This window comes from Asterias rubens, chromosome 7, assembly GCF_902459465.1.
Source record: "Asterias rubens chromosome 7, eAstRub1.3, whole genome shotgun sequence".
Classification (NCBI taxonomy): domain Eukaryota; kingdom Metazoa; phylum Echinodermata; class Asteroidea; order Forcipulatida; family Asteriidae; genus Asterias; species Asterias rubens.
The window spans coordinates 5,500,424-5,521,250 of NC_047068.1; the positions used below are offsets into that span (position 1 = coordinate 5,500,424).

The following is a 20,827-nucleotide window of genomic DNA, read 5'->3' on the forward strand; positions in this document are numbered from 1 at the left end:
CCAAATTTCTGTGATAGATGTTTAAGTAAAGAATGCCTAGTAACATGGAGTACGCACATGCAAAGCCTCACTGTTAAGAAGTAGAGACATGAAACAAAGCCCATGTTGCCTCAGTGGTCTCTCCCCCTGCCTTTCACCTCGGTGTACCTTGGTTCAAGTCCCACCTCAGGTTCAAATCCCACTTCAGACTGGACCCTTGCATGTAGATTGACAGCTTGGGTGTCCCCCCTTTGGGGGTTTTTCCTCCCACATCTGAAACTAAATATTTTTTGTTGTTTCCTACTCGTATCCTGTTGGTGCTAATTGTGATGTTGGACGTGTAATTAAAATAATACTTATAATAGTCGCCCCAGACTTGCACATCAATAACTCAAACTGACTATCATGATGTCAACATTTTATTATTTTTTATTATTAAATAACTCAATATAGGATCTTTCACTTTAACAAATGGTGCTTTAAGTGTTTCCCAAATTACATTGTATTTTAGTATCCAGCTGTTATAATAAAGCATCGACGATTTAAACAAAATTAGCTCATTGATTTCTAATATTTGAGCCTGAGCTCTAAACAGTAATAAAAGGTACTTACATGCCCTGTGGACTAAATTGTATTCATTATTTAATCATCTACTCTACAATTACAAGGTTAGTAGACGTTTCATTTACTCAAGAAAACTACAAAAATGGTTTATGAATTGTAAATTTACATGCTCTCCTTATTTCAAAATTTAGGGCAAATAAAGCTTGCTGTGATGTCGCGCAACTTTTCAAATTTATGAGGACCACAGATTTAACGAGTTTGTACATCATTATTTATGTTTTGAGTTTTTTTTTTACATATTTTGAGAACCAAGCAGAACAAAATTACCAGGCGCCAAAACCTCTGTGTTTTTTGAAAACAAAGTCCTTGAAAATGTTTGTCTTGTGTATCACATGGGCCCAATTTCATAGAGATGCTTCTGCTTAAAGATTTAATGCTAAGTAAAATGAAGCATGATACCAGCCACAGATGGTACATGTGAGGTGGTATTTTAGCTGGTAACCTTATTTTGGTAAGCATAATTTTGTTGTGCTTAGACACCTGTGTGAATTGGGCCCAGTATAGGAGAAGACATTGATACCAAACAACCAATAGTACAATATTCTCCTCTTGTAGATTATAGGAGTTGGTTTCAAGAAATAATTTCTTAAACTTTTTATTTGTCATGTTTTTAGTCATTTTAAATTTGTCTAAATTTTGAGAAAGGAATTCAGATTTTTATTACAAAAGTGTACAAAAGTCATCTCCTTTATGAGTAACATTTGTACTTCAAAAAAAAATAGCAAAATAAAAATAAAAAACGGAATAATTCTCTGGAAAGGAAAGCCATTTCCACAGCCAACATTTATTTGACAAAATGCTGTCTAAGAAAATACCTTTTACATCACATTTAAATTTGACAGTAACAAGCATTTTCCACTCTAAATATTAAAATTAGAAGAAAACAAATTGTGAAGTTATTAAATTAAGTTTAATTTGTGGATTAAATAAACCATGTCAGGCGTCATTTCATCTCACAATTTACATTTCATGTAAATGGCTCAAATTTTGCGAATGCAACGCAGGCTAAATCAAAATTTTGATCAGGATAACAAAAATCCATCCAAATCCAACACTGGAATTCACTCCGCATAATAAACTACTCTAGTGTAACAAGTGGCTTAATCAATTCCAAACAATATCTTTTAATGGTGATATTATTTTACAGAGTGCTTTGTGTGTAAGCACTGGCATAAACTACTCACTCAGGAAATCCCATTCACCCTACATCCAAGCTATCGGACACATTTACATCATTTCATCTCATTGTATATTCATTATTCGTTTAAGTGTTGTGTCAAAGGTCAATTCTGGTCACTGAGCCTGTTACATTAATAACTTTGTTAGCTGGTGCAGTTAAGACATAAATATCAAACAAGCCAAGACATACATTAGCAAAATACTGCTTGACATCTCTTGAGCTGGCCCAACAGTGAACCGGTCACAAATATTGCAACACTCATGTTAATTTGGCTGGTAACCTCATTCTGCTTTGCAAGATATTTCTACGCTTAACAAGTTTGTAAGATGAGGAACTTTGACAAAGAGCCTCCCAGTACAAAATATCACCAAACAAATCTACGAGCCGAGCAAACAACAGCAACAAACCAATCGTAAATAAATCAGTGAATACCAAGTTTAAGTATTATTTTTGTTGCTAAGCACAACTGAGAATGTTAAGCAACTTATTAGTCTTGTTCTCCTGTCTTATAAAATAAAAAACAGTTGTACTGAATGACCTTTGCTCTATGAATATCCGACATTAAAACCTTGTATATATGTCCCATAACTTCCCCTTTAAATCATGCAGACCAATTTGCCACAGAGACAGTAAAAGTTTCTGTCGATTTTTAAGTAAAGCGTAATATTTACAGATAAGATTTGTATTTATTCATTGTGTAGCTATGGATACAAAGCTTGCTAAGCAACTATCATAAATATAACGCATGATATATCAAACAATACATGGTTGACTGACCTCTTAAAATCACTCAATTGGTTCAGAGATAACAGACCAAAATTTATGTTAACGTAAGCCCAATAAACTTATTTAAAAAATAGAAAAACTACATATTTTAGACACCATTTTACCAACTTATATTTCCATTAAAGCTGTGACGCAATGAAAGTTGCTAAGCACTGATAAACAATGCTTAGCAGAATCAGGTTAACAGACAATATAACATGTGAGATATATTGTTAAGCACTGGTTCCCTGTCTGTTTTTGCTTAGTAGATAATGTGTTTTAGCAAAGCGGCTAAGTTTTTCAATAGACGCCATCTTTACCCGCCACTTTGGTTTTGGCTTTGAGCTGCGTCAAGAGTTCCAACTATTCTATGCAGGCAAGTGGGTTCACCGACCAATCATGCATAGAATTTGGTAAAACTCTGGCATGCCGTACCCAATACTAACACAAAACTCATAGGGGTTCGTTAACAAAATGATTGATTTGCCAATAAAGATGGCCAACTATACACTGTTTGGCGTCAAGTGGAAACTACTTATAATACCCAAGATTCTCTTCAATTATTCAACCATTGACCATCTCTCTAAAGAGAAAGGTTTACTATTCAACCATTGACCATCTCTCTAAAGAGAAAGGCTTATCAATTTCTTTTGACCGTCTTTGAAAATGAAAGCAGCAAATTTCAAAGAAGAATATTATCACAAATTGTGATGAACATCTTGGTTACAATTCTATGTTTTAGTGTTCACAAATTTCCTTCTAAAAAAGCAGATTTTTTTACAAAAGATTTTTAGATGATGGAGTGGATATTTTCAGTTCCTTTCCAATGTATCTTAACTATAACAGAAATTACAAACAATAAGTCACAATCTTCACAACCAAAATTGTATTTAAAAAGATTTTTTTGAAATATTTTCCTGCATTTTTAGCATTTTTAACATATTTTATTCTATGTATTTTTGATTAAATGTTGTACTTAATTTTTTTTGTGAAGGAAGAGAGGTTGCCCCACAGTTAGGAAAATATTTTGATTTTTTTAGAAACTTTTTTTAAAGGAAGAAATTGCAGGTGGCGGAAGAAAATGACAAAGTAGCGATGTGACCATTATTAGGAATGTCTTCATATAAAGAACAATAAGGAATAAGAGTAGTCAGGCCATGTCAGAATTGGTGACTACGGCTATGGCTAAAGTCATAATGCCCTGAATAGGATGTCCTTAGCAACACCCTTAGCAACAGTTCTAGCCGTAGCCGCCAATTCAACCATGGCCTCAGCTTCCAATAAGGGCTTTATAAACTGTCACTATTTGGGTTTCATATCAGGTTCAACTAAGTAGGAACTGAACTCACTAACTATTATAAAGCAATTTAGACTTTTGATGAGAACATTTAAATGGATATGAATTACTTAGTATCATTTCACAATAGTACATTTACAGTTAAACAACACCAGAAGAGTCAACCATCTGGTGTACAAACTATACCACCTAAAAGAAATATGACCCAACTATTTATCAGCGATGTTCTGCAAAATATACAAAAGTCATTTGACAAGAAGCTACAATGTGTTTGTCCTATTACCGTACATGACTAGTGTACAGTGCAGGAATTCAAGCAAGTGTACGGCTAACAGGGTAAGCTATGGAGTATAAAAATGTTTTCTTATGTGTTTGAGGTCAGAAGAAAAAAAGTTACTTTGTGCAGAACGTTTCAGTTTATGCACAACTTTGAAAACTGTTGATAACTATGCTCAGTCATGAACCCTTAAAGCCGGGTCACACTGCAGCGATAATGAAAACGATATTGATAACGACGCAAAGAGAACACATTCTATTGCTTGAATTGCTCCACCCAGAATACGCCCATGCTCATTCAACCAATCGAGGGCGTGCATTTTTAACGTTCTCATTTTCCTTCACGTTATCGAGGCCTGTGTGACCGCGCCTTTTAGTCTTCCTCTAGGGTTCACATATAACGCTTCAATTGGATGTCTTGGGTGACTCACTTAGTGACATTGTTGGTTTGGGGTGTATCCTACAACAACAGCAGAATTTATTTCACAAATAACAAAGAAGTTGTTTTAGAGTATTAAAAAGAGGAATGCTTGAAACGGTTACCATGGTGACGCCATCTTGTTTTTTCCCATTCAACTCAATGTAACTAAAATGAGATAACTCAGGTAAATAGTCAGGCCCTTTTTTTAGTACAATGAGAATCAGCAGTTGTGATACAGGGAACAGTACCATGATGACATCATGATAAAGGATTGAACTGAAAGCACATTTAATTATCAGAGCATTCTTTCCAGCTAACGAGATAAGTGCAATTATCTGCTTCGTAGAAAAAAAAGGCCAGTAGCTGGCTATCTCTCAAACAGTGTAACCACTCACTGATTAACTGAACCAGAATGTTTAAAAGAAACGTTCCTTGCTCAATACTCTTTGATATGTTAGTTAGTCAAGTTATATTTAAAACCAGAGAGGAAAAACTCCGAAAGTGTAATCTCACAGGTTACACAAAATGCTTGAGAGCTCCATTGTGCAACCAATGAATGCTACCTGAAAATGGTTGAGAGCTCCATTGTGCAACCAATGAATGCTACCTGAAAATGGTTGAGAGCTCCATTGTGCAACCAATGAATGCTACCTGAAAATGTAAGACAGGACTTGTGGTCTGATAAACTGTTTATTTTAGTTTTTGCAATCAAATATCCAACTCAAATATTCCAGACCAGTCAAACTGAATGGGGGTAGTAACATTTCATATTAATTGTGGACTTTTGCTTTCTGTACATTTTGAAAAAGATGCTTTTAGTTATGTCTGCACGAGGCAAAATATGTGTTCAAATTTCCTTAATTATAAAACCCTTGATGACACAATATAAAGTGCTCCTGCCTGCGAAATCTTCCTTGTAAGCCAGCCCAAACTCTAAAACATGGCACAATGGTTGAGCAATTATAGTGTAGTGCAAGCCCCTTTCCTCTTCTTGGCTTGTTTGGGAGGGCATAAGACGGCTCTAATCGCCTCATCAAATACCGTCTTGAGACCCTTCTGCGTCAATGCAGAACATTCAAGGAACTTGACAGCGTTGATTTCTTTACACATTTGTAGTCCCTGTGAATATGATGAAGAATAAGGAATTCATTATAAGAAATACCGACAGTCTGTTAAGATCAATTTTTAAGATCATAATCAACTTTTAAAATCTTGAATCCTTGATTCTCATGGTTGATCCATGGCAACACGAGGTTGGATAAAAACCTATATCACATGGCCGATATCACACCCTTTGTAATGTGCTGTGCTAACTCTGCATATTGCGTTATTTTAAGCTGCGCGTCAGGTTTGCTTAAAGATAAATTTGTTATCAGGCGTGCTCGCTGAATAAAGAAGAATTTATCACGCGTCCCATCATAGGATGCTGAAGTGGTACATTTTTCCGTATCCCACTCACACTTCTATTCTTAAACCTTGGTTTGTCTCAACTTACAGTCACTGCATACCTGCCAACTTTTATGAATCAAAAAGAGTAATCAAGCAAAATCATGAGATTCTTAAAGTATGTGCACTTAATGTGCACCTTAACGCCACATGGTGCACTTTATTGGTGCAAAGTTAGAGACATACTTTATTTAAAACATTTTTATGCAAGTCGCCAAACACACAAGGCCTGAAGGCCACTTCAAGGTGTGGGCTACAATTTGGGGTTTTTTCCAGAGGCCGTTGCCACCTACTCCTAGAGCTGAAACAGGGTTACCCCCTTTACAGTCCATACAGATGTAGGCTTGGGTATCATCAATCCGAAGCCTGGCCGGTAGAGCAGAAAGATCTACCACCCTAACTTTTACGAAGCATTCATGGTTAAGTGTCTTGCTTAAAGGACACAAGAGTCATGACTGGGACTCCAACCCATACTCTGCTAATCAAATCAAGAGCTTGAATGGTGCTCTTAGCTGCTAGGCCATGACACGCCATGTTCATGCCAATACTGTGAATGTAAACAAACACTTCATGTATTCTAAAGGGTGTTGTTGATAGCAACACAATCTCTATAGTGACTACCTATTTGCCTGCTGCTGCGGCTTTCAAGTTAGTACTGGTGCCACTCATGGCCTTCTGAAGCAGATGATCCCAACAAAATTCAGAATAAAGGGTGATCAATTCAGAATTCAGAATACAGCTCATATTTTCATAATGATTCCTTCAAATTAAGAATGGTTGGCAGGTATGTCACTGGCTTATGCCTGTGGAGAACTAAGGATGTCTTGAAAATATTGATAAACATTTTTGCGAACACAAAACAGGTCAATACAATACAATAGTGTTTTATATATGGCCATATCATCAAGATCACAGAAGTTTGTGATAAAATACAGCCAAAAAAACATGGCAACAATCAAACAAAGTGTCATTGATTATTAAGAATGAATAGGCGGTGATCTAAACAAAACCTGTCATTGATTATGGAGAATTAAGAAGTGGTCTAGGAATCAACTCCTCACCTGGGTGTAGGTTATTGGGGCCAGTCTTTTCTCTTTGAGTTTCTCAGTAGCCTCCTTATCATCTCGAAGATCTAGCTTAGTTCCAACCAGGATAATGGGTGTGTTTGGGCAGTGATGAGTCACCTCTGGATTCCACTTGGCACGAACATTCTCAAAGGAGGCTGGACTCAAGAGCGAGAAACAGATGAGGAAGACGTCCTGAAGGATAAGAAACAAGATGAGATTGGAATCTTTCTTAGAGATGAAGTAACAGGTGTAGATGACCTTTAAGATGATTTGATTAGGTCTTGAGTGGGTATCATTTTGGCAAGTCACACCCTTCAGGGTAGCAACGTGATATCTTGAGTCAGCGTCAAGAAGATAAGGTGATAGGGTTTTTAATGAGCATCAATCATGCACAGCCACAATCAGGGGGACACATTTTAAGATCTACAGTTTGAAAACAACTGACATGACTGATGTGGCAGTTATCTCAATGTTATTTCTATATCAATTAACAGTCACTGTGTCAATGATGAAGAAAAAGGTGATTGAGTTTGTTGAATGTTAATAGTACATTTTGTGCACAGAACACAGTTAATAAACCTACTCCTTAGCTAGCACTCCCCATAGTCATATGTACATGTAGCACTTGTAGTTGCCAGTGGAGAGGTGAGCTAACTGTTTACTGACATTCATCTTTGCTTAGTAACTTAGCAGTTCTATGAATTCAGAGACTTGCAAAGTCTATCGATGTGAAAGGCTAGTTTGATGCTTACTGACATTCATCTTTGCTTAGTAACTTAATAGCAGTTCTATGAATTCAGCATCTTGGTCTCAGAGACTTGCAAAGTCTATCGATGTGAAAGGCTAGTTTGATGCTTACTGATTTTCATCTTTGCTTAGTACCTTAGCAGCTCTATGAATTCAGCATCTTGGTTTCAGAGACTTGCAAAGTATATTGATGTGGAACGCTAGTTTGATGTTTACTGACATTCATCTTTGCTTAGTACCTTAGCAGCTCTATGAATTCAGCATCTTGGTTTCAGAGACTTGCAAAGTATATTGATGTTGAACGCTAGTTTGATGTTTACTGACATTCATCTTTGCTTAGTACCTTAGCAGTTCTATGAATTCAGCATCTTGGTCTGAGAGACTTGCAAAGTATATTGATGTGGAACGCTAGTTTGATGTTTACTGACATTCATCTTTGCTTAGTACCTTAGCAGTTCTATGAATTCAGCATCTTGGTCTGAGAGACTTGCAAAGTATATTGATGTGGAAGGCTAGTTTGATGGTCTGGGATTGTGTCTTACTTGATATTGATGACTTACAAACCAGGCATTGGTGTGATACAGAGCATTCAACAATTCAACAAACCTGTAAATATTAAATGCGTTTACTAAGAATCAAAACAATGTTGATGAACTTACTGTCTGTGGATATGAAAGCGGCCTGAGTCGATCGTAGTCTTCTTGTCCCGCCGTATCCCATAATCCTAAGTTAACTGGTTTCCCGTCGACCATCACATTGGCCGAGTAGTTATCAAAACTGTGGTCATTCAAAGGAAACACAAATACATTATTAAAGAAAAAACAACTAATTTTACCATGGCATGTTTCCGATCGATCACAAGCATCCTTACATACATGTACAGTTTTCTTTTGTAACAAATTTTCTTGCAAGACATTTTTATTGATAGTAAGTAACTTCTTCCAAATTTAAATCCCTCCCTAGTCAATTACTCTTTGTTCAACCCAAATCTATTTTTTACCCAGGCAGTTTCCCTTCTACCATGACTAGTATAGTAAATCTAATAATAATACATAATGTGGAAATAAGAAGCAAAAAGGATCCAACTTAAAGGCTGCTTGAATGTGTACCATTTCCTGAAGTACACAAGTAGACATGTTTTGTTGCAATCAACAGATTGAACATTTAAAGGCAGTAGACACTATTGGTAATTACTCAAAATATTTATTAGCATAAAACCTTTCTTGGTGACGAGTAATGGGGAGAGGTTGATGGTACAAAACATTGTGAGAAACGGCTCCCTCTGAAGTGCCATAGTATTCGAGAAAGAAGTAATTTTCCACGAATTTGATTTTGAGACCTCAGATTTAGAACTTGAGGTCTCAAAATCAACCATCTAAACGCACACAACTTCGTGTGACAAGGGTGTTTTTTTTTTTCACTATTATCTCGCAAGTTCGATGACCGATTGAGCTCAAATTTTCACAGGTTTGTTATTTTATGCATATGTTGACATACACAAACTGTGAAGGCTAGTCTTTGACAATTACCAATAGTGTCCACTGCCTTTAATCTGACACAGTGACCATGTTATAAATCTGTCTTAACTCCCCCCCCCCCCCAAAAAAAATGCCCATACATGTGTAGCCTTCGTTGACCTTCAATAAGTCACAATTACAAAGTTTGCCCATATTTCTTTCTTTTCTGCTATTTTTTTTAAATGAGGGCAAAATTGTTTGTAGGTTTAGGTTTTGCAATTGTCTTCCTCCATGGCTAAATGAAATGACATTGAATCTTTAAAACTAATTTCGCTTTAAGATTCAAATATAACTTTCCTGTTGCCTGTGCTGGATTATTTCTAGTCAAAAAGCAACTTTTTTTCTAGCCATTAATAATTTGTCAATGAAACTCAGTTTGGTCATCCATATACAGATATTTTTTTATTGACATATTTTAATGACTTTAATGTTTTTGGGGGTTGTGTTTCTGAAGTGCAATTAGACTGTTTGAATTCATGTACAACACTACACTATGGATGTACACTTGTTGATTCTGAGCAGTTGATTTACACGATACATTAACTGTAGTCCATTAATTTTAACTGCAGCCTTGCCAAACCATCATAAATGATGACATCAGAGTTATATCCGGAAGTATAAAGCCTACCCAAACAGGAACAAGGAACCATAACCCATTGTCCTTTAGGCTGGCTGGGTAGTGTAATTCACAGCTCCCAAACCATGGTGTGGAGAATCCAAATATGAATGAATAGATTTAAAACCTGACGACTACAGATGGATCAGCAATTATTAACATTGCAAATGTTTTGTGTCTTGAACATATTTGTGAAACTGATGTTGCCACAAAATGTTGGTGTTTTTTTTGTTTTTTTTAATGGCATGCTTTATTTTTAGTTTATAAAAATTAGATTGATACATGACCCTAATCTCAAATGCTTCTCATGTCATACATTGAACCTGTACCCCCCTCCTCCAACAAGTTTATTGTAACATATGATGTAACAGGAAGTACGTATGTTATACGTGTGTACATGCTACACCTACAAGTACAGTATACAATACAAGCAGTTTATGCAAGTTTGAAAAGTGCTTTGATACATGGTTGTACCTTATAATGGGTGCATTCGATTAGCTTCCCTGTGTCGACCCCGCGATGCTCATTCGGGTGAGCCCCTGACAAGAGCTAATCGAGCGATTACTCGCCCTCTGGTGGTGATGTTGTGCACCTCGGGCCAGCCCCAAGTGACCCGTCCACAAGTAGGGCACTTGGGGCTGACCCTGGTGAGCCCCTGGAATGACGTCAAAGCTATTCGAACGTACCGGGGGCAGACCGGGTCGACCCGGGGAAGCTAATCGAACGCACCCACATGCAGGCCAGCCTTGAACTTCCCTCTTGAAGGAGCACAGCAATGTTCACCTAGTAAGGGGGCACAGCAATGTTCACCTAGTAAGGGGGCACAGCAATGTTCCCCTAGTAAGGGGGCACAGCAATGTTCCCCTAGTAAGGGGGCACAGCAATGTTCCCCTAGTAAGGGGGCACAGCAATGTTCCCCTAGTAAGGGGGCACAGCAATGTTCCCCTAGTAAGGGGGCACAGCAATGTTCCCCTAGTAAGGGGGCACAGCAATGTTCACCTAGTAAGGGGGCACAGCAATGTTCCCCTAGTAAGGGGGCACAGCAATGTTCCCCTAGTAAGGGGGCACAGCAATGTTCCCCTAGTAAGGGGGCACAGCAATGTTCCCCTAGTAAGGGGGCACAGCAATGTTCCCCTAGTAAGGGGGCACAGCAATGTTCACCTAGTAAGGGGGGCACAGCAATGTTCCCCTAGTAAGGGGGCACCTCCATGAGGACAATGTCAATTTGTATCTGCACAGGGCACCACATTAAAAGCACAGGGCACAGCGGCAATTGCAATTGCAATCTGTAATTCCTCTAGATACTCTTGATGTAGTGATAGTCCATTGTTAAAGACGTTACACTGGTTACTGGTTCAACAAAGAACACATGTAACATTTAAAGTTCTTTTATATTTAAAGCCATTCATGGTTTAGCACCAATTTACATTCAGGAACTCATAACCATGAAATCACTAGATACATGTAGGTACGTGTAGGTCGCAGGTCCAAGTCTAGTTCTTGTTATTTTGTATTTGTTCAACCCCAAATAAGAAAATAACAATACTTACACTGTTGGGATGTATTCTCCAGGGAAAGCATTGGTTGTATAGCTGATGAGAAGACATGTCTTACCAACAGCCCTGAAAGGAAAAAGAGAAGGGAGAAAACAAGAAAGAAGATGGTTAGGTCAAGATCGGCTGCAAACAAAATGTTTTCAACATAATACAACAAAGACTCACTGAGTAAGACTTTGGTTTCTCCTTTGACCACTCTGTAGGTTATGAGTCTTGCGCAGATTTGAGAATTGCGATCCGTTAAAGTGTTGGAGTTGGATGTGTTTCCTCCACATGTTAAAGTAATGTACGTGGGACCAAAGTGCTCCCAAAAATGTTTGAATACGCGCATGACTTGCACCGTCTATTTCAAATAAATTTAAGGATATTTTTATTTTTATTATTATTATTATTAATATCCCAATATGATTTTTACATATTAATATAAATTAAACATGAGAAAGTTTTCTCTAGCTTACTGTATAGATTGATTACATTTCAATTTTAATCAAGAAAGTTATTTTCATGGCCCACCATGAAGAAACTATCAGTACCTCATGACTAAATATTCCTTGTATGGCTTGTCAACGCATGGATTGGCAATATTGAAGTTCATGGCCTAAAACACCCACAGGCCCATTGAGAAATTAATTAACTGCGACAAATCAACATGATTACAAAGTGTATAACGTACACATGTACTCTTATTAACTGAAACCCCCATGAAACGTTTCTACACACATTGTAAAACACTTAGTTACTCATGATGACTTCTGATAAATTTAGAAGATATTCAAGATGTTTTGGGGCAGTTTGTGTCGTCAACTTTGTCATTCATGAATGCTCTGATAAAAAAAACGTTGTACAGTGCTGAAGGCATTGCGTATATAAATAATTAGTTGCATTTTGAGTATGGTAAGCCATGTCATGCCAATAATTTGTGTTTTATCAGGGACCCAGGCCTAGAGGGGCACTCTGATCACGTTCCACCGCTCCCTGATGCCTTGTTAGCATCGCTCAGTACAACCAGGTCAGTTCTTGAACGACCCTCTAGGAAACAAGCTGAAGGAGTTCAGCTCCATGGAGGTAATCAAAATACCTTCATCTGATTATATCAAGCAGTAAAGCATTCAACCATCCAAACCCACATGGCATCAAAGCTGATGTAGTTACAAGATGTTGCAAATAGTCGGCAGAAAAATCATTTCTATAAAGGTTCTCACCGCTTCCAAAATCTCCAGGGGAAAAATTCAGATCAAGTTCTAACACTTGTGTTTAGCACAAAGTTTGTTGTTTTTACTGAATTTAGTTGTTTATTTAGTGTTTTCAATTTAAACAAATGTAGAGTTTGGTAACAATTTCCCAGTGTCATTTTTTCTTTTGGTGGAATGTCCTTTTACTTTTGTAGTGAGTGTCCTTTTAATACTTTCGCAGGGGGGTGGGGTCCTTTGCTAATTAACGCAGTGTCTTTTGGTTAAAAGATTTGCCAGTTCCATCATACATGTTAAGTTGAACTATGAACTGTCATTTTCCTGATAGTAGAAGTGCCCAATGACAGATGAAGTTGCCGCACTCCATTAAGAATGAAGTAAAGGTCTGAAGATACGATAAGAGCTTATTGCAAAGTGTTCTCCTGGACCCAATTTCATAGAGCTGCTTAAGCAGAAACATTGCTCTATCTTTTTCTGCTCAGCAGAAACAAACGGTGATACACAATGGTCAATGTGTTTTAACATGGTGTTTTGGCTGGGACATGTGATAATTTAAAGTAAGACAAAATTGTTTTGTGCATGGCTGTTTTTTGTCCTTTTTACAGTGCTGTATGAAATTGGATTCTGCTTTAATAATTGATAGATCTTTAATAATTAATATTTGTTGAACAAAATTTGTACAAAATCATTCAGTGTGTGCCTAGAGCTCCTGAAAATGAAGTCCAAGGTGCATGTTTTCTAGGCACTGTATTTGTTTACAATACGTGCAAAATGTACACTGTTTGCTCTGTCCATTCATCTGCAAGACACATTATATAAAATGTTTTGGCAAGAGCCCATCTGTAAGTTTGATTCCGTTTTCATCAGGAGAAATTATTTGCATTCTTCAATTTCGTTCACGTATCAGAATGATACCCAAATGAACAGTACATCTACATAAAGTGGTTCATCCGTATGAAGAACCTGCTTGCATACTGATGCTTCAAACATCAATAGGCAAATTGGCAATTATGTAAAGGATCTGGTTCCCATTAGAACCTCACTCGCTTTTAGTTCATGTTTAATCAGGTTACTTTTTCAGCTGGCCAACTTACAATAATTGATTGAATAAGGAATTGGGGGTGGTATGACTGCAAGGATCTTACATTAATTACGCTGTATAGCATTAAAGATGTCAGCTCCGTCTAGTCCCCTTTGTTCAATAAATTAGAAATTATGATTCGCATTACACCAAAAAGGGACCAGACTATTTGGACCTTCCAGCCTCAGTTTGGATACACCGATCTGTGATGGCAAAAAAAATAGTCTGAAGAATTCTGTGTTCTTTAGACAAACAATTGACTGAACTTACATGATGTAAGCCAAGTCCAGAATTGGCAGACACAGCTCTACATGCATTGAAGTTCAGTAGGATGGCCTTAAATCAACACCCTTAGCAGCACTGACCCTTACATGTACATGTAGCAGCAGCCAAAGCCAAAACTGTAGCCGCCAATTAAGAATCGTCACATGTGTGTAAATGACATGAACTCTTCCTAAACCACATAAACAAACACACTAAGTATACCCCCCACAGTACAACAGAAACAAGCTATGTAGTGTGGCACATTGTAGACATGGTAGTGCAGTCATGTACTAATCTTGCGCAACCATAAAGCATGATGAACACAAGGACTTCAAGCAGGAAACGGGATCAGAGGAGGAAGTACAAAATATATAAATAGCGGTGCATGAAAATGTCTCGATATCAATTCAATATTAGTCTCAAAGGTTCATTATCACAGGCTGTAAAACCTAAAGAGTGTAAAGACTACAGAGGCAAAGTATTCCTTTGGTTTTTGGAACCATTTGATCGTTTTAATCCTACATGATTGAACGTAGATTTAATTTTAAAAAATAACATGTGAACGTTTCATTTCAAAAGTTGGTCGCATTTTTGAAGAACATTCTTTTAGGAATACACAATCTGCAAAGCATTTAACACTTCTCGGATTAAAATGTTAGGTATAAGAACTGTTATCTTTTTACAGAACCACATAACTTAAAAGTGAAGTGTTTCTCAAAATGCTTTTGAAAACTACCAACAAGTATTTTTACTGGCTGTTAACTTTAAGGGTGATTACCCAACATACCTTCCCTTTAAATGCATTGAGCTCATCTACCAACAGTTAGTCTGACCATTCATGGAGGAATTAAGTAACATGGATGGACTGTTTTTTCCTCTATATGGTTCAACTATCAATGCACAATACAATTGATTGTCAGTCAAACCACTAATAATAGGCTCTACATATATCATGCACATTACGTCTGTCACTTTTAGAGGAAGTAAGATTTTCTACTGTATGGATTCATCACCTGGCATTTTGCAAACTGGATATCTTGTTTCCTTCCCAAAGTGTAAGATTTTGATGTACCATGTAATATGTCAAACAGTGAGATTGGTAGTAAGCCACAAGGGAAACTGATTGGGTAAATTATATATACTTAGTTTGGGGTTAATCAAATAAATGTCAATTATACACTACACAAGTAGACAATGTTGATGGGTATGTACAATACATAGGGCTACAAATGCAAGTATCTACATGTAGCATGTAAACAAAACTAACAACAACAAACATGCATACAAAAACAAAACAATTGATTACATACAGTGAGCCAAGGTCATTTGTTTCTCACTTGGCAACAATTAGGTCACATACACTAAACTAATGTTTGTAACAGCAAGAACATGTTACAAGGAACATGGAGATTGGGATGGGGGGTCCCTGTCTGTCTTTGAACTCTTGTATAGAATGGGGATGCCCTACAAGAGGGCGAGGGCATTTAATATGGCCTAAATGCATACAGGTTAAGCCCCAAAAAAGATTACTCAAATGTTATCACAACTATGAAAGTTCTCCCTTGTGGCTTATAATAATTATTTGAACTCTGGACCATACATGAACAACTCTTAAAAAGAATAAGATACTAAATATTTAAAGAAATATAAAGGCAAAGTGCCCCTTTAACTAACTATTTCGTATCAAGATTCAACTTCAGACCAAATCTACCATAAAAGTATAATTTATTTGTCATTTTTTGCTGACTGAGGCCTTCTGAGTCTGCAGTCCATAAGGTGCAGGGTAACCGTCCAATCATAAATCATCATTAGACCATTATGATGACAACACCCATGAAATAAACACTAGAGTCAGCTGTGGTTTTTTTACTGACCATTTTGGATTGTCCCACACTGTCATGAGTCCATTGTTTAATCAATTGTTGATAGTTCATGTAAAAACCAACTAAGAGATATGATTCCACATTCAAAGTGAACCACATTGGCATTGGCAGTTAACCAAAAAGTTTGTATTTCTTTCAATTATTATGACATTATCTTCTTTCGTTTAGTTTTAGTTTTTCCGTTTTCCTGTTAGTTTTCCCTAAGTGCCCTCCTCTTAGGAAAATATCAAGAAAAACAAATGTCACGTGTTTGTATTCTTTTTAACACAATGTTACAAAACTTGTTTTAACCATTGGTGGATTAAATAGTTGCAAAACCTTTAACTTCTGAGTTTTGTTTTTCAAAACAATTGATCAGATTTTAACAGTAGTTTTTCTTAAATACTACATTTTGTTAGAAGTCCATCTTGGGAATGGATTGAACATATATCGGCCCACCCTGGGCCCAAGTTCATGTGTAGTGCTTATATGCACAAGGTATAACTTGCTGCTTAGCAAAAATAAGCAGGACACCAGTCACTAACTGTTGTGACATGGTATTTTAGCTGGTAAGCATAATTTTGTTTGTGCTTTTGGGGGCTTTAAGCAGCTTCATAAAATTGGGCCCTGAAAAACAGGCAGCATTGTCTTTCTGTCGGTGTCTATGAACTCAATGATAGATTCATGCCAAGCAACAATCCTTCAGGCGCTTCAGCAGTTTTTATTTTCCAGGAAGTATAACCTTTGGACATTTCCTCTTGGAACAAAAAGAAGGGAAATGGCCTAAACAGCCCCTTCAAAACTATGATGTGGGTTTTATCTAGTGTTATAAAACAATGACAACTTTTATCCGTTTCTATTTTCCTGCTTAGCGTACTTAGATTGACATTTGTATCACTCCAATGGTTGGTGACTATTTGTGCAAATGATAACATTTGATGTCAAGTCATTTTGTAGAGCACTCAATTTTAGAGTGAATGAAGTTACTCAACCATTAACAAATTGGATACATGGTCGCCATATTTCTGAATTTTCAAACAGTTAAAAGCTTCTAGAAATAAACAAATCATTGAGATGTCTATTGGTGATTGTCCACCAAAAATATTTAAACTCTATGTTTTTTTTTTATAGAAATGGATTTTCCTTTAGATTAGTTTGCTTTGTTGTCTTCAATTAAAATATTTAGCGTATTTTGCTGACCCATCAGAAAGTTTCAAGCTTTAAATAGACAACATGCCTGTAATTACACACAGACTATGGATGACATAGCTTCTTTTGCCCTGGTCTTGGCCTTGGTGCCCCTTCAAATGTTTTACACTCTATAGACGTAATGATTTCTCAGTGGAAGTGCCCAATGCAAAATGAAAATGAAAAAGTTGCCTTCTCAAACATGTCAAAGATGAAATTCCAAGCCTGAGACAATAATTGTTTTATACTTCTCACAGGATTTTTCACAGGTAAATTTAACACCTGGCCTGGCCTTACACACATTATGCATCTCAAACTCATTTTAACCTTTGGTTGTGAAGTGTTCAACATTTATGTTATAAATGTCCAGCAAACCATTATGAATGTACCTCTGGTAACCCATGCACTCTACCAAGGTTTTAGTTTTCTCACAATGTCCAGGCACATGAATGAATGTATAAATTGTTTTGGGGGAGTATGTTTGTCATCCACATTACATGTTCATCCAGACACTTTAAAATGGTGTAACTTGAAAACTACAAGGCGTATCATGGCATGCAAGGTGTTTAAAAGATAAATTCAGTGAGTTCTAAAACAATAACAGTCATGGGCACAATTACCATCTTCATCCTGGCAAGATGTTTTCACCGAGGTAAAGATTAAGGGTTTCAAGATCTTACTGAACCTAATAATAATAATAATAATAATGAGAAAGTTCCAAACAGAAAAGTTAACACTTTCTAGGCTTTATTAAAAGTGTTGAATAATTGTTTAAAGTGAAAATATGTAGAATACTGTTCGTGTAAGACTAAAATATTTTGTTCACCAAATTAATGTCAGACATAGCAAATATCTTGATGTATTTTGTTGGTTTATTGCTACATGAAACACGTACGTATCTGTTGAATACCTTCACAAGACCTAACTGAAGTTCTTAAAAAGATGTGAATAAAAACTCTGTACATATGTATATAATTTAAATTAACCTATTTCACCTTCAAATAAGTTCATATTTCAGTTAATTAAAGTTAACTTTTGGAGAATTGGCTGTTGGATGGCATTTTGTGCGATTGGAAAATTTCATTTGTTATGAGTTCTGCTGTTTTATGCTCTAATATCCAAGGTTTCACTGTCAGCGTTACGTGTACCACAACAAAATCAAATGTAAATCGGCTTTAAAAAAGACTTTTCACTGTAGTTTCATTTCAAATGAAATCATACGTTGGACATGGCGGAGACTGGTACTCCGTAGTATTTATGTACAAGTAGACCTAATATTAATAACATGGGTGCTGTACTCCCTTTTTTTCTCAAATTTGTCGTTATCGGCCGAAGAGTAAAGCGCCCAAGTTGCTGACTGGGTGTATAGGGGATAGTAGTGTGGGGCGCGGGTGTACACTACCAAGTACGGAGTAGTACTACTGACTGTATAGTACTCATTACTTCTACTTCCTAAGTTCTACTTCGGTACTTGGCATAGTCCATAGTATAATAATAGTAATTATGTATACAGTACCCCAGCCTCCACAATGATCATTCATGAGGACATGACTGCCATGCTCCACAACATCCACAAGCAACTGGCTCTGTTACTTTTAATTTGGAAGTTTTTTTTTTAATTCCTGTAGTGTAGGCCTATTTACAAAAACATTAGGATTAGGATCTTTCTATAATAATTCTAATTCTAGAATCTAGTGAACTAAACCTAAAAGTGAAAACTCAATTTAGCACACTTGCCCTGGTCTAGGACAGTTATCTGTGATAATGCTGGTAGTGAAAGATTCAATTTAGATAAAGTCCTGCAAGTTCACGAGTTTGTTCGAGTCCGATTAGTGCACAGTTCATGTAGCCACCACAACATGCACAAAACAATATGGCAACATGTCCCCTGTTGCCTATCTCCACAACATCGACCACATATTTAAAAGTTTTCTGAATCAAACTTACCCATCACCAACAACAACACATTTAATTGCCTGCATTGTGAACCTCCGAGAGTAGACCTAACTCAAAAATTACTGTTGTCACCGATTATGAAAGTAGCAATTTTCGGGATTTTTAAAACACGGAAATGGACTTGCAGTGTCACCTTTTTGCACAGTCGGGTGGCGGTGGACAGGGTGTGTGTGTAATAAAAATGGACGAAGCGCGCCCGCTGTCGACTGTATAAAATAACACGCCTGCCCTGTTGTGATGACATGCGAGTATTGTGTAGTGACTTATACTGTTATCAAAAGGGCGCTAAAAATAGATGTCTCATAGTTTTCATAGGATATTGTGCAAAGTTATGGTGTGCCGCATTTTGGTTGAAATTTGCCACCCAACAAAAATAACGATGATTAATGTAATGTACTGTAAATGTTAATCTCTGTCTCGGACCGACAACACATTAATTATGGGCCATTAAACTATTTACATGGAAAAATAAATATGAATGCTGAAAAAAGACAGAAAAAAAACATGCATATTGACATTGCAAACGATATCAAAAATAGTCTATCAAAAACTACTTTGCCCACTTTCTGATTACGAGACTTTGTTTCTTTTTTTTTTACACAAAGTGAATTGACAAGTTACTTGTAAACTACAGCTTTTTCTGGAAGACTGTCCTAGATGGAATAACAACAATGTTTAAAATTCCATAGTCATTATTTGTTGTCTGGATTGGGCGGAGCTCACAATTCATGTAAATAAGAGCCTTGACTTTTCGCAGGCACAATTTGTGCACAGCTCAGCGGTTGGTTACATGCAGCAGTGAATCTTTTGTTAACCAGAATTTTTGTTCTGCTTAGTCTAGAAATTCGCACATAGTCATTGTTAAAATCTGTATTTACTTTTAATGGAATGGTGTTGCTTTTGAACTTCTCTCTGAACATTTTCACTGTAATTATGGAGAGAAATAAAATAAGACAACTAGTAAATAAGATAATGTACAATGTACAATTTCTCAATGTTAAAACATGAGGTGACTGATCTTTTTCTCATGTTGAACTGCATAATATGAAAATCTTATATCAAATCATCCATTTCTTTTACCTAACTTATTTTAATTAAGACCATGGTTTCAATAGCGCCATTTAGTGGATTTGTTCTACACCTATGTTCCGAAACCTTGGTGTTCCCACACCGCTAGTGTGTTAATTCCTAACCCTCACCCAAACCATAGCATCTTAGGGATTCGGAAGATAGGTTTCAGAGAACAAATGGATGCTGAAATAACATAGAATCGTCACCATTTCTAGACACGACACTAGCCATCGCCAACCCCCCCCCCCAAAAAATAATAATAATAATAATAATATAATAATAATAATAATAATAATAATAATTAATAAAAATAATAGTAATAAATTATAACATCTCAAAGCAACAAACCATGATCCACTACTACTTAATAAAATAAAGAAGATACATTTCAAGAGAAGATCTTTGACCGTTATTTATTTTTGCAAATGATTCAAGGATTTTATAAAGCTTTTATTATTTTTTACACATTGATAAAGTTCAGTGATAATTAATACAACTATGATATAGCATTAAAGCATGTTGATTATTTATTTCTGTTGCAATAAAAGTTCATCTTTAATTTTAAAAGAACCAAAACATTCCACACAAGTATTAAAAAGAAAGAAAAAATGTATTCTGAAGTGATTAGGGAATTTAAACCTTGCTGTTTACCTTGTATTTGATGCCTTCTTTTGAGCAATGAATACACTTCTTCACAACGAAATCATCATTTTTACAACCCCCC

General features: G+C 36.5%; 1 protein-coding gene across 2 annotated transcripts; it reads right to left on the reverse strand.

Annotated features, from left to right (window-relative positions):
- Positions 1-390: 390 nt before the first annotated feature.
- On the reverse strand, positions 391-19,228 carry LOC117292110 (ras-related C3 botulinum toxin substrate 1). 2 transcript variants are annotated; one of them, XR_004519256.1, is made up of 6 exons: positions 19,024-19,228; positions 11,486-11,557; positions 8,462-8,579; positions 7,050-7,247; positions 5,194-5,661; positions 391-5,149 (listed from the first exon to the last, which is right to left on the reverse strand). XR_004519256.1 is itself a non-coding variant. In XM_033774031.1 (5 exons), exons 1-5 carry the CDS (start codon positions 19,056-19,058, stop codon positions 5,503-5,505), a joined length of 582 nt encoding a protein of 193 aa, XP_033629922.1. In that variant the 5' UTR covers positions 19,059-19,228; the 3' UTR covers positions 391-5,502. The 2 variants fall into 2 exon arrangements, 1 of the variants encoding a protein (XP_033629922.1); XM_033774031.1 differs by having other exon boundaries at positions 391-5,661.
- Positions 19,229-20,827: the final 1,599 nt, after the last annotated feature.

Excerpts from the sequence above, each read along its gene's own strand:
- LOC117292110 (XM_033774031.1), bottom strand. The coding sequence starts at position 19,058 with ATGCAGGCAATTAAATGTGTTGTTGTTGGTGATGG. Across the intron at positions 11,558-19,023 it reads TGTGTTGTTGTTGGTGATGG|GGCTGTTGGTAAGACATGTC; the intron begins GTAAGTTTGATT and ends TTTTCCTTTCAG. Across the intron at positions 7,248-8,461 it reads CGCTTTCATATCCACAGACA|GACGTCTTCCTCATCTGTTT; the intron begins GTAAGTTCATCA and ends CTTATCCTTCAG.